At 42.0% G+C, this 14752-nt stretch overlaps 1 protein-coding gene across 1 annotated transcript; it reads right to left on the reverse strand.

The window, feature by feature from the left end:
* Positions 1-516: 516 nt before the first annotated feature.
* Positions 517-14449, reverse strand: LOC149657021 (methionine synthase-like). The gene is made up of 13 exons (XM_089844797.1): positions 14362-14449; positions 14089-14294; positions 13775-14027; positions 11863-12029; positions 10797-10891; positions 7427-7589; positions 6972-7150; positions 6858-6936; positions 5514-5654; positions 5256-5441; positions 3840-4019; positions 987-1103; positions 517-900 (listed from the first exon to the last, which is right to left on the reverse strand). The coding sequence occupies exons 1-13, from the start codon at positions 14369-14371 to the stop codon at positions 625-627; spliced, it is 2052 nt and encodes a 683-aa protein (XP_089700923.1). The 5' UTR covers positions 14372-14449; the 3' UTR covers positions 517-624.
* Between the last annotated feature and the right edge of the window lie 303 nt (positions 14450-14752).

The raw sequence follows: 14752 nt of genomic DNA on the forward strand, positions 1-14752 counted from the left end.
ATAAATACCGACCAATTTTTAACCAATACCAACCAAATATTGAATGCTATGCTACCAACGCGATACCAATACTAACCAATTTTTAACTGGTACCAATATCAACCGCTACCACCACCTTCCCAGTACCGAACTGTGTATCGCGACACCAAGGCCAAATAAGATGAATTAAACAAATGGCAGTGTCATAAATAATCTTAAAAGCGCCATCTATGGAACTTTTTAAGCATATCAGTAAAAATCAGTAAATTAAGCTCAAACAAACCAACATAGCTTCCAAAATTGCAATAACTGCAACCAATAAGAATTGGTTGATGAATTAAACAAATGGCAGTGTCATAAATAATCTTAAAAGCGCCATCTATGAACTTTTTAAGCATATCAATAAAAATCAGTAAATTAAGCTCAAACAAACCAACATAGCTTCCAAAATTGCAATAACTGCAACCATACCAATTGGTTAATGAATTAAACAAATGGCAGTGTCATAAATAATCTTAAAAGCGCCATCTATGGAAATATTTAAGCATATCAATAAAAATCAGTAAATTAAGCTCAAACAAACTAACATAGCTTCCAAAATTGCAATAACTGCAACCAATACCAATTGGTTGATGCCCACCACTATTAAAAACTCTCTATACCTATTGCTTGAAAAACAATAATTACTTTGACTAAGGCGTGTTCTAGTCGCCATTCAACCGGTTGGCACCGCCAATCATCTTCCGATGACTGTACATTTTTCTTCTTTATATTATTTCTCTGAGAATATTCCAAAAGTTTCTCCGTTCCTTGCTCATCCTTATTCCATAACAAATTTTCGCACATTTCCAATAGATCTTTTTCAATGTCATCATAAACTGGTAAACAACCAGCGTTTACAATACCCATATCCATTCCAGCCTGTTACGTAAATATTTAGAATATTAATTGCCACCAAATTTTGGAAAATAATAAAATAGAGAATGAAAAAATGATTTAATATGTACTTTAATCGCGTGATAGAGGAAGACGCTATGCATCGCTTCTCTAATATGCTCATTGCCACGAAATGAAAATGACAAATTTGAGACGCCACCACTAATTCGAACACCGGGAAGAAGTTCCTAAGAATGGAAACAAAAATTATGACTTATGTGATGTCTGATTACTACAGATTTTGAAAGAGGCAGCAAATTTATTTAGAAGGTATCAAGAACGAATTCAGGATACCATAAGAACGTGGAATGGTAACATTGTCCTCTGGTACCGTTAAGTCATACTTCTATCGAAAAATTTTACCCCATTCGTTCTAGGTAACGCCTTAAAATCCGTTTTTAGCGCCATCAGTGAGTTATAAATCAATTAAAGGAAAGCGCGGCTCCGTTGATGCCCCTTATAGATGGCTTTTCTGCTACACAGTGGCGAAGCTTGGCGAGACTCGAACGACGAACCCTTCTTGTTGCGTTTCTGGATTTGAAAAAGGCCTAGGTTTTCGGATTTGTCACCCATCTCGACCAATTGATCATACTATTCCTGGTATGTTCTTTGCGGATGATATTTTCACAATAGCGGAAACTGTCAATGATCTACAACGCGTGCTAAACATTTGTGGAGACTATGCCTCCGAAACTGGGCTTCTCTTCAGTGCACCAAAGTGTTTTATTATGTCGTTGGGTACAATATTACCATTCAAGGCACTCTCGTAGAAAGCGCCAAGTCAGTTCAATACTTGGGAATTACTATAACCGACTCGACTACTTACTTGCTGGACCACGAACAACGACTACGTGAAAAGGCTCGCCGCCTCATGGGTGCTGTCAAACACAAGGGTCTACACAGCTATAATCATTACGTCGTGACACGCCGCCTTTGGAAGGCAGTAGCCGTACCTGGACTAACTTACGCGAACGAGGTCATATGCCTGTCGGACTCGACTGTGAAGAGTTTGGATCAAAGCCAATTTATAGTGGGGGAAGCAGCTATAGGAGGAAACTTTATGACGGCTCGCAGGGTGAACTATCATGGTCCTTCTTCGTGGAACGCGAAGCTGTTAGTAAGCTACTATATTTAGGCCGCTTGAAATACATGCCCGAGTCAAGAATTGCGAAAAAAGTCTATGCATATGTCCGTGCCATGGGGCATCGCACGAAATGGATTAACCGTGTATGGTTTCTAGACAGCAGGTATGGGACGGGTCACTCTCGTATTTCATGTGATTCGTATCGAGATTGGTCATTGGTCGTGCGTAGGGCAGTTACCAGTAATTCAACGGAGTATTGGCGGGCTGACATGGCTAAACACGAAAGCCTTGCGTTGTACAGGCTTAAGGAAATCCCAGCAGTGGAATGTTTTTATTCCAATGGACGGCCGAGTCAACTATTATTCCTCGCTCGCACAGGTGCGCTACCAATAGCCCTGCGAAACTCGCAAATATTTGGGGAGAATCCTACCTGCCCTCTATGCAATGACTCACCGGAAGATATAGCACACGTGCTGACTAAATGACCAGCGTTTAGGGCAATACGTGATACGGTCTCATTGTCAACCTCTGACAAGGCCAATATGGAAAAGTTCCTGGGTTACACTCAACCATTGCACTTCGATTTTATTGACTGCGCAAAAAGTATTTTACTGTCTTGGTATACTCCTTCTAACGACTAACAATTGTTGGGGTAGTTTACCAGTTTTTTGTTGATTGTACGCGATTTTTTTCTTTTTTTTTGTTCTTTTTCATTTTAAACCTGTTTATATGAACCGCTAAATATTTTTAAAATTGTTCTTGCGAACCATTGTTCCCCCCTGTTATAAAAGGGATCCATTTGTAGTAATGGAGAGAAAATAAATATTCATTCATTCATTCAGCTTGCTAAAGGCTACTTAAGCCAAAGGCAGGAACCAATGGGAACTATAGTGCATCAGGTCTGATTGGTTCCTGCCTTTGGCAAGGTAAAATTCGTGCTATTGGTGATCATGGAGCCGCGCTTTCCTTTAATGTGGCTAGTATCACATTTATCTTCTCTGCCCTTAAGCCTTGGCGTTGTACGCCAAAGTTTGAGAAATCCGTTGCACTGACTTTGCCCCAGATAAATCTGCTGTCTAATAGAAAAATCTAGGTTCTTTATAACTTTATTGTGGTCCACTCTTTTTAATCATAGCAGTTAATCATTAACTATTTTAACATTTTTTTTCTTGACACCGACCTTAACACTCCTAGACCCGGGAGACTCCTTTTTCCGTCACTGTCGGAACTCGGAAACGGAAAAGCGAAATAAATGAATCATAATTAAGACTCTAGAGGGCGCTAGAATATTCCCTAAAATATAGCCCCCCCTCCCTCGTACTATGAAAAGTATGACTTCATGGCGCCAGCATTGCCTTGTTTCAACGTTCTTATGGTATCCTGAATTCGTTCTTGAAGGTATATTAACTGATACCCATTATATAGAGTAAATAATGAACTAAACTAGGTAACCGATATTAACCCAATTCAAACCAATATTGATCCACTACTTCTCCAGTAGCAAATTGTTTATGGCTGGTTAGATAATGGCCCTAAGGCCAATCATAATGTAGTAAATAGTCTGGGAACTTCTGTAACTTTTTTTAGCAAATTGCAGCACAAGTTCATAAGATATGTTCTCCATAAGTTTCGCGTGTTGACTACCGAGACTGACACAAACCCTTATGATCACTAGCGATAACCCGTTAAAAGTACAGAATTGGCCCCATTAGCTAATTTAATAGCGCCATCTATAGTTTTTTATACATATATAGGCAAAATAGCAATATTAGTAAGAGATATTGATCCCAGATCGACTTGTGCCCATCACTATACAATTTCCTTGGAAAATATACTTTACTTTTATTCTTCGGGTAGCATTGATGTAATCAATTCCGTAAGTGTTATGTTCTTCCATCCCAGTGGCAATTGTTAATATATTTGGGTCAAAAATAATATCACAGAGATTAAAACCAATCTTCTCCGTTAATAACTTATAAGATCGCTGACATATTTCGACTTTGCGATCTTCATCAGCTGCCTATAGAAACAACAGTTAGTAAAAACAGTAAATAAGAAACAGAATTTTTTCTTGTATCAGGGTTCGAATTAAAAAACCCAGCCCACCATAAAAAATCCACGGGTTTTATTGGGTTATACCCACCATAAAAAACCACCAAAAAACCCACTTAATAAATCGCATCACTAAGATCTTCAATTTTCACGAATTTGAATGCGAGCATAATTTATTAATTTCATTTTAACTTTTTCTTGTTTCAACTTCAAAAGTACTAATTAATAAAACATTTTAAGTCTTTTTTACTTTTGAATGACAATTTCTACCATGCACACAACTGCTAAATATAAAAACCCATTAAAACCCGGAAAAACACCAATGAAACCGGGAAAACCCCAATAAAACCGGGAAAAACCCCAATAAAACCCGGAAAACCCAATAAAACCCGGAAAAAACCTAACAAAACCCGGAAAAAAACCCAATAAAACCCGGAAAAAAACCCAATAAAACGCGGAAAAACCCGGAAAAAAACAATAAAACCCGTAGAAACCCCAATATAACGCAGAAAAACCCGGAAAAAACCACTAAAACCCGACGCAGAAAAACCCCAATATAACGCAGAAAAGCCCAATAAACTCCGGAAGAAAACCAATAAAACCCGGAAAAAACCCCAATATATTTTAACTTTTTCTTGTTTCAACTTCAAAAGTACTAATTAATAAAACATTTTAAGTCTTTTTTACTTTTGAATGACAATTTCTACCATGCACACAACTGCTAAATATAAAAACCCATTAAAACCCGGTAAAACACCAATGAAACCGGGAAAAACCCCAATAAAACCGGGAAAAACCCCAATAAAACCCGGAAAACCCAATAAAACCCGGAAAAAACCCAACAAAACCCGGAAAAAACCCAACAAAACCCGGAAAAAAACCCAATAAAACCCGGAAAAAACCCCAATAAAACGCGGAAAAACCCGGAAAAAAACAATAAAACCCGTAGAAACCCCAATATAACGCAGAAAAACCCGGAAAAAACCAATAAAACCCGACGCAGAAAAACCCCAATATAACGCAGAAAAGCCCAATAAACTCCGGAAGAAAACCAATAAAACCCGGAAAAAACCCCAATATAGCACAGAGAAACCCAATAAAATCCAGAAAACCCCCAATATAACCCGGAAAAAACCCCAATAAAACGCAGAAAAAAAACCCAGTGGGCTGTTTTTTTTTAATAAGACCCCCGGTTTTTTAACACTTGTCCAATTTCGTCAAATGCCATGACAACAACGGCACCTCCATATTGTTTAATCACGCTTGCTTTGGCCAAAAAATCTTCCTCTCCTTCCTTCAAGCTGATTGAATTAACAACGCATTTTCCCTGGCAACATTTGAGACCAGCCTCGATAACGGCAAAATTAGACGAATCTAAGCAAAATGGAACCTAATACAAACAACCAGTTTTTAATCAGAAAACTTTGATCATGCAGTAAATAGAAATACACGAGAAAATTACTTTACAAATATCAGGTTCTGTCTCGATTAAGTTTAAAAACTTGGCCATAGCCATTTTGCCATCCAACATTCCTTCATCCATGTTAATATCAAGAATTTGGGCTCCCATTTCAACTTGATCTTTGGCACCGCTTGCTGCGTCCTATGGGAAAATCCTGGGTAAGTTTTACTATTGAATCAAGAAGCGATATCTAGTTTACTAGGGATAAGGTATAAATTAGCCATATTTCTAGCTTTATCTCCAGTCCAAACGTATAGTAGGTCCGGAGTTAATTTCCGCCTCTAAATTACAACCAGCATCTCATTGGTTCTTGAAAACTCACGTCAACGTGACGCGAATGACGAAAATTAAGTATTTTCCGACAGAAAAGAGGCGAAATAGCGCCGGCCTCCTTTTAGGTCCCCATTATATTTTGAAAGGGGGACTGGAACTATGGCGCGAGAATACTTAGGCATCTTATACCTTCTCCCTAGTAAACTGGATATCACTTCTTGATTGAATAAAACATTATTTTATCAAATCAAATCTGGGCTCGTGTCTTAATTAATCTATATCTATATAAACCAAAGTCCTGACAGACTGACTGACTGATAATCAAAGCCCAGCCGAAACCGCTTGCCCTAGAAGGCTGAAAATTTGCAGGAACGTTACTCAAAAGTGGTAGGCGCGTACTAAGAAAGATTTTTCCAATCCGCCGCCATCTTAAAAAATGGCGCCCAGAAATGTAAAAAAATCTTCTCTACGCAACAAAGTCCGCGCGTTTCAATCGATTTCGCAAATATTTAGTACACTGGGTTTCCTTTAACCTATAGACGTGCTGAATGGCCTTTTGGGTTCTATTTGTTGCCATCTTTTTAAATGGTGACCAAAAACTTAAAAACCCTTCTTTATGGAATAATGTCCGCGTGAAAAGTAATAAAAAATGCATCCCGACGGGCTGACGGGCAACGCCGAGTGCCTTCGCTCCTAGGGTGCTACAAAAATATTAGTCATCAGTAAAATCTACCCATTCTTTATATCATTTTAATAGAAGTTCTTACTACACGCGACCGAAGCCTCGGGTAACAGCTAGTCAATATAATAAATAGTTAGTTGAAATTTTATAAAACAGCGCTCCCTTGTGTTTGTGTTTGTCTTTGAGCTCTAATTAAATATTAACTACCTTCTGTTCCCAAAAGCCTAAGTCATCAATGACGATTTCCAGGTTTATGGCGAGTTCAACTGAAAAATAGGACTGAAGGAACGGCAATTTCGTCTTTCTCAGCGTGTAATTTTTCAGTTGAACTTCATTCCGCCATGATTTTAAGGCCAATGAGAACTAAGTTTAGGTCCAAAGTCAAATACCTGATATTGGCCATCCCGAGTTAACCTTGCAAATCTTCGCGAACCAGCAACGTTACATCTTTCTCCAATATTTATAAACAACAAAGAAAAATTAAAACGATTAAATTTATAATTGGACAAAATAAGTTCGCATTAAAATCATTACAACTTAATAATAAAGCATCTTTAAATATATTTTCAGGTGGTATTCTTGGTCGACAATCTTTGACTGCTTTAGAAATGGCTTGAATATGATCAGGAGTCGTTCCACAACAACCACCAACAATATTGACCAATCCATCAAGAGCAAATGTCTACAAATGTTTTATTTATTAATTTCATTATTAGCAAAAGTTAATGACTTTTAAGCAAGTTTAGGCTATGGTTTAGTTCAAAAAAATGCCACTAGATGCACCCATAATCAAGGGGTGTTAGCTTAGTTAAGGGTAGTTTTAGCTCCACCCCATTGACGGGTTATGATTGGCTCATGCCTTTGGCAAGGTACATTTACGTGTAGAAGAGTAGTCAGAATGTTAGGGGTACCACAGGAGCCGGCATTTGCTATAATTTAGTTAAATAAATCGATTTACTCGAATATTTTTCGCCATATCTTCAGGTGTTTCATCATACTCTCCAAAGGCATTTGGTAAGCCAGCATTCGGATAGCATAAAACAAAGGCTTCAGTGTTTTTGCAAATTATTTCAATAAACGGCCTCATTTCATTGGCTCCTAAGGCGCAATTCAATCCTACGCTGATTTTCAAAACGTTTACAACTATATTAGATTTTACACAGTAATTGAAAGAGAATTTGACCAGTACTCGTTACAATTCAAGTCAGCACTCAAGTTTAGAACAGAACAGGATTAAATAAACATTGGCGTGTACTAGTCCGAAACACTCGAGAGTAAGAGCACTAGGCCGAAACACTCGAGAGTAAGAGCACTAGGCCGAAACTCTTGAGAGTAAGAGCACTAGGCCGAAACACTCGAGAGTAAGAGCACTAGGCCGAAACACTCGCCAGTACTAGGCCGACACGCTCGAGAGTACTGGGCCGAAAGGCTCGAGAGTACTGGGCCGAAAGGCTCGAGAGTACTGGGCCGAAAGGCTCGAGAGTATTGGGCCGACACGCTCGAGAGTATTGGGCCGACACGCTCGAGAGTATTGGGCCGACACGCTCGAGAGTACTGGGCCGACACGCTCGAGAGTATTGGGCCGACACGCTCGAGAGTATTGGGCCGACACGCTCGAGAGTATTGGGCCGACACGCTCGAGAGTACAGGGCCGACACGCTCGAGAGTACAGGCCGACACGCTCGAGAGTACAGGCCGACACGCTCGAGAGTACTAGGCCGACACGCTCGAGTGTACTGGGCCGAAACTCTCGAGTGTACTGGGCCGAAACGCTCGAGTGTACTGGGCCGAAACTCTCGAGTGTACTGGGCCGAAACGCTCGAGTGTACTGGGCCGAAACGCTCGAGTGTACTGGGCCGAAACGCTCGAGTGTACTGGGCCGAAACGCTCGAGTGTACTGGGCCGAAACGCTCGAGAGTAATGGGCCGAAACGCTCGGGTGTACTAGGCCGAAACGCTCGAGAGTACTAGGCCGAAACGCTCGAGAGTAATGGGCCGAAACGCTCAGGTGTACTAGGCCGAAACGCTCGAGAGTACTAGGCCGAAACGCTCGAGAGTACTAGGCCGAAACGCTCGAGAGTACTAGGCCGAAACGCTCGAGAGTACTAGGCCGAAACGCTCGAGAGTAGTAGGCCGAAACGCTCGAGAGTACTAGGCCGAAACGCTCGAGAGTACTAGGCCGAAACGCTCGAGAGTACTAGGCCGAAACGCTCGAGAGTATTGGGCCAACACGCTCGAGAGTATTGGGCCGACACGCTCGAGAGTATTGGGCCGACACGCTCGAGAGTATTGGGCCGACACGCTCGAGAGTATTGGGCCGACACGCTCGAGAGTACAGGGCCGACACGCTCGAGAGTACTGGGCCGACACGCTCGAGAGTACAGGGCCGACACGCTCGAGAGTACTGGGCCGACACGCTCGAGTGTACTGGGCCGAAACGCTCGAGTGTACTGGGCCGAAACGCTCGAGTGTACTGGGCCGAAACGCTCGAGTGTACTGGGCCGAAACGCTCGAGTGTACTGGGCCGAAACGCTCGAGTGTACTGGGCCGAAACGCTCGAGTGTACTGGGCCGAAACGCTCGAGTGTACTGTGCCGAAACGCTCGAGAGTAATGGACCGAAACGCTCGAGAGTAATGGGCCGAAACGCTCGGGTGTACTAGGCCGAAACGCTCGGGTGTACTAGGCCGAAACGCTCGAGAGTACTAGGCCGAAACGCTCGAGAGTAATGGGCCGAAACGCTCAGGTGTACTAGGCCGAAACGCTCGAGAGTACTAGGCCGAAACGCTCGAGAGTACTAGGCCGAAACGCTCGAGAGTACTAGGCCGAAACGCTCGAGAGTACTAGGCCGAAACGCTCGAGAGTACTAGGCCGAAACGCTCGAGAGTAGTAGGCCGAAACGCTCGAGAGTACTAGGCCGAAACGCTCGAGAGTACTAGGCCGTAACGCTCGAGAGTACTAGGCCGAAACGCTCGAGAGTACTAGGCCGAAACGCTTGGGTGTACTAGGCCGAAACGCTCGAGAGTACTAAGCCGAAACGCTCGAGAGTACTAAGCCGAAACGCTCGAGAGTACTAAGCCGAAACGCTCGAGAGTACTAAGCCGAAACCCTCGAGAGTACTAGGCCGAAACCCTCGAGAGTAAGAGCACTAGGCCGAAACAGTCGAGAGTAAGAGCACTAGGCCGAAAAACTCGCGAGTACTAGGCCGACACGCTCGAGAGTACTGGGCCGAAAGGCTTGAGAGTACTGGGCCGAAAGGCTCGAGAGTACTGGGCCGACACGCTCGAGAGTACTGGGCCGACACGCTCGAGAGTACTGGGCCGACACGCTCGAGAGTATTGGGCCAACACGCTCGAGAGTATTGGGCCGACACGCTCGAGAGTATTGGGCCGACACGCTCGAGAGTATTGGGCCGACACGCTCGAGAGTATTGGGCCGACACGCTCGAGAGTACTGGGCCGACACGCTCGAGAGTACAGGGCCGACACGCTCGAGAGTACTGGGCCGACACGCTCGAGTGTACTGGGCCGAAACGCTCGAGTGTACTGGGCCGAAACGCTCGAGTGTACTGGGCCGAAACGCTCGAGTGTACTGGGTCGAAACGCTCGAGTGTACTGGGCCGAAACGCTCGAGTGTACTGGGCCGAAACGCTCGAGTGTACTGTGCCGAAACGCTCGAGAGTAATGGGCCGAAACGCTCGGGTGTACTAGGCCGAAACGCTCGAGAGTACTAGGCCGAAACGCTCGAGAGTGATGGGGAGAAACGCTCGGGTGTACTAGGCCGAAACGCTCGAGACTAGTAGGCCGAAACGCTCGAGAGTACTAGGCCGAAACGCTCGAGAGTACTAGGCCGAAACGCTCGAGAGTACTAGGCCGAAACGCTCGAGAGTACTAGGCCGAAACGCTCGAGAGTACTAGGCCGAAACGCTTGGGTGTACTAGGCCGAAACGCTCGAGAGTACTAAGCCGAAACGCTCGAGAGTACTAAGCCGAAACGCTCGAGAGTACTAAGCCGAAACGCTCGAGAGTACTAGGCCGAAACGCTTGGGTGTACTAGGCCGAAACGCTCGAGAGTACTAAGCCGAAACGCTCGAGAGTACTAAGCCAAAACGCTCGAGAGTACTAAGCCGAAACGCTCGAGAGTACTAGGCCGAAACGCTTGGGTGTACTAGGCCGAAACGCTCGAGAGCACTAAGCCGAAACGCTCGAGAGTACTAAGCCGAAACGCTCGAGAGTACTGGGCCGAAACGCTCGAGAGTATTGGGGCATTTTTAAACTCAATATAATGAGGTAGGGGGTATTATTTTCTCGTGTAATTACATATTATGCTTACCATAGTGGATTACCATGAGATATGCTAATTAGAAATGCTTCTGATGTTTGCCCTGATAAAGTACGCCCACTTTTATCCACAATAGTCCCCGAAAACTGCATAAAATATTCAAAACTTGTATGGTCCAGCTATCATCTCCTCTCTACTATCAAGACTTGTGCATCATATTTGATATATATATTCTCAAAGTGACATTGCAAGGGTTGGGTTTCATATGACCATAAATGGGCTTGAGAGCAGACCAAAGGCGTCAACGCAAAGTTGAAAAAACGCCAATGTCGGGCGGAAGGCTAGCTGCTTTCATTTACAACCGAAAAATTAAAATTCGCTCATAAAAATAAAGAAGTAGCTCCCTCTATTGTCGTGAGGGTATATTACAATTTTAGGCCTAAAGTTGTAACTTTTTTTACGCAACTTCATCATTTTGTGTACACAATATTCAATACCGGTTTAAAACACCTATTATAAGGGATTGCGAAATTGTATTAAACGCGCGACACACCCTGGGTCAGGTGACTGATGTCATCGAACAGTCATTGGTTAGTTGTGCTCTACCAAACAAAATTAAGAACTCAAATTCGCTCTACAAAACCGAAATTTCACCGTCAAGACGTCGGACGCCCTAAACTCGCTACTGTTTTCCGCTAGAGGCGGCACTTCTGTTTCTCAAAATGCATCCCGCACAAATTTATCGTTTACTAAGCCTTGGCGGAATTTTACTACAATGATAAAGACCCGAAATTCAATTTAGATTGAATAGGCACTTGGCAATTCGGGCTTAACTCCGCCTCCAACGCCATTTTGGTATGTTTTTTTATAGAATGAAAGCTATATATAGGGGCTGGTATGTTTTTTAGCACTAGTGGAAAGTAGCGTGATGTTGCATGACGTAGTACTACCAAGTCCCAATTGGTTTTCCAAAAACTAAAAACAGCGCCACCTAGATTGGGGGTACTCCTAAACCACTTAAATTCGCCATTAAAAATATCAACACCAACAGCCCTTGATAGTATAGAGGAGGCTAAGGCAAAATTCACAGAATTAGTACAGTTAATTTATTACTAACAAAAATTGGCACAGGTTCGTAACTGGTACGAAAGAGTTTTTGTACTGCATATAGAGCGGCCTTGGAATTTGCCGTGTCAAATATAGTTTCAATTAGAATAATATCGACTCCTCCGTCTAATAGACCTTTAGCCTGTTCTTCATAAGCGGCTGCTAGTTCGTCAAAACCTTCAAATTTACCCAAAAAAAAATTTACTTTACCTCAAACAAAATATTGAAATTAATGAAATGGTTAAGACAAAAATAATATTTTAAAAGATTTAGATTAAAGCAAAACGCGGGTTCAGTGGATCTCCCACAAGTTTACATTCCTCCTTTCGGGTTTAGCTTGGCGAAGGCTAGTGGGTGGGATTTATAAGTGCACTTATAAATCCCGCACACAAATGCCTTCGCCAAGCCCAAAATGGAGTTCGTAAGGAAAGTCACCTTGTATGAGAATCCACCTGACTCGCGCTTTGCTTTAAAGGGGCTCACCGGCGCTGTTGGCGGGAGACCGCCCTTAGTCCAGGGAGAAAACACCCAGCTCTTTGGACATTAAGGAATGGCGCCACCGTCGCGGTGGGCGGGTAACCAATATGTTAAGCAACAGTTTGACCTCCCCCTTTCACCCCAACACCTCCGGCCAGCCCCTTTAAATTAATGCAAGTCTCGGTTGTAGTTTGGTTTAAACAAATGCCACTAGATGCTGCCATAGTAGAGGGGTGTAGTCGACTAGCCCACTAAGTTTAGCAAAGCCTAGTTTTAGCTCCGCCCTCCTCGACGAGTTCTGATTGGTTTCTGCCTTAGGCAAAGAAAATTGGGACTTGGCAGTACTACGTCATGCAACGTCACTCTACCTTCCACTAGTGCTAAAAACATACCAGGAGGAGGGGCTTGTATAGCTTTCATTCTGTTAAAAAAACATACCATAATAGCGCTGGGGGCGGAGTTAAGCCCGAATTGCCAAGTCCCTATTGGTGTATAAAAGATTTGCCAGCATGTTAGGGGCGCCTCAGGAGCTGACATTTCCTTTAACCTGACCCATGGATTAACTAACACTAGGGATAGTTCGTTCCCCCAAAAGATAAAGCATGCATGTTCCAAATGCCCCCTAGCAGCAGCTACTATCCCTAACAGGAAGTTATAAGAAAATTGGACCAAATATCACGTGTCAAATGACGTAAAAATTGAAATCCTGCCTAAATTGGGTAAAAACTATTTATTTTGCCCAGAGATGGTGCTATATCTACATCCGTTTTGGTCCAATAAATTGGGGGAATGAAGAGGGGAATCAAAGAATAATTCGGAACATGTAGTTGGCGATAGCATTACACGGGAAACCCGGTTAGTGAATAATCCCTAGCTTTAGTTAATCCATGCCTGACCTGAATCTAAAGTAAACCTAACCCAACCTAACTAAACCAGGGTTAATACAATGTTTGGAAAACCGTTTTCCCTGACATTTTAAGGTTTTTTCCCCAAATATTTCTAGTTACAAGACTATCTAGTAGCAGCAGGAGTTGTTTTTTGGAGTAACGAGTGGTTATTTTTTGTTAGAAACAAATTTCTTTGAATTTTACTAAAAAATTAAAAATTTCTCGGTCTCCCTGAATTCTTAGTCAAATATTTATTTCCCTGACTTTTCCAGATTCCCCTTTCGACCTAACCCATAATCAAATAGGTCCTCGTGTTGTCATTTTATTGGTTTATGGTAGTTGAAGTAAAACATCAAAAATTAGCGTTACGCTTAACCAGTGAACTGTTGAAACTTTTTGTAAAATTTTGTAAAAAAATTAATGTAAAACGTTTAGAAAATATTATTAAATTTTGATAACTATTTTAATGTTATTTTAACAATCTATATCAATTAAAAAAATTGTTATTTATTGTCTGGCTATTTCCTAAATTTCACTTTAAATGAATTAACCCTTTACTTATGTTTCTGAACTCTGGCTTTTCAACAGAAGGCGATATTGAAAAAGTTTTATTTGTGGGTCCCAAAGCTCCAGCAACAAATCTCGGTATTCCTGTGGCATTTTCAATTTCTTCGCAAGCGGATCGAGCTATTAACGCTGATGACTTATTTAGCTCATAAACAAAATCTTGAGCGCAATAATCAGCTTGTGCTATTGAAGTAGCGCTAAAGGTGTTGGTTTCAATAATATCGGCACCGGCTTCTAAATAAGACTTAAGTTGCGTCGAAAAATTAAAATTAGTTCACGTATTTGTCAAAATACGTCATACCTACTTTATGTATTTTAAATATTATATCAGGTTGCGTAATAGACAAAATATCGTTGTTTCCTTTCAAAGACGATGTATGGTTTATAAGTTTATTGCCACGGTAACCAGCTTCGTCTAAGTTTTCCCGTTGAATCATAGTTCCCATTACCCCATCTATAACCACTATTTTTTGACGTAAAGCTTGTAAAAGCTTGGCTTCTCGACATTTTCCTGTTCCTGTTTTATTATACATAACTTAAAATTTAAATATGTTAATTAATGTAGATAAGATACTCACTGCTTTCCATGTCGAATTAATATATTCAGTATCGATTATAAACGATTACTACCGTCTGACAGATTGACACAGAAACCTTGAAATTTCAAATTTCAGGTTCAAGAAAATAAACAACTTTACTTTTTTCTCTGTAGCCTCATTCAAGGAAAACAATATTTAAAAACGGGTTTTAAGGAGTTGCCGCCTGTTGTTGCATATATTACAATTTTAACATAAAAATTAAAATAAATTTAATACCTCTAAATATGTACTCTGCTCCCAGTTAATTTCAAAATATTTTGAATAGTAATCACCACGTGCTTTACACGTGCTGCAACGTCGCAAAACTCTCAATTTAGATAAAGGAGGAGGCGGTGCCGTGACGTGTCTGCTCTGAATTCTGTTTAGAACT

The sequence above is a fragment of the Phalangium opilio genome, unplaced genomic scaffold (genome assembly GCF_054372755.1).
Source record: "Phalangium opilio isolate 3A_F unplaced genomic scaffold, DU_Popi_V2 ptg000077l_1, whole genome shotgun sequence".
NCBI lineage: Eukaryota > Metazoa > Arthropoda > Arachnida > Opiliones > Phalangiidae > Phalangium > Phalangium opilio.

What these genes read in the sequence shown, in the direction of transcription:
- LOC149657021 (XM_089844797.1), bottom strand. An exon ending in AATGCGAACTTATTTTGTCC is followed by an intron (nt 6,937 to 6,971) that starts AATTATAAATTT and finishes TTTTTCTTTGTT; the next exon opens with GTTTATAAATATTGGAGAAA. An exon ending in CATTTGACGAAATTGGACAA is followed by an intron (nt 4,020 to 5,255) that starts GTGTTAAAAAAC and finishes TTGTTTCTATAG; the next exon opens with GCAGCTGATGAAGATCGCAA.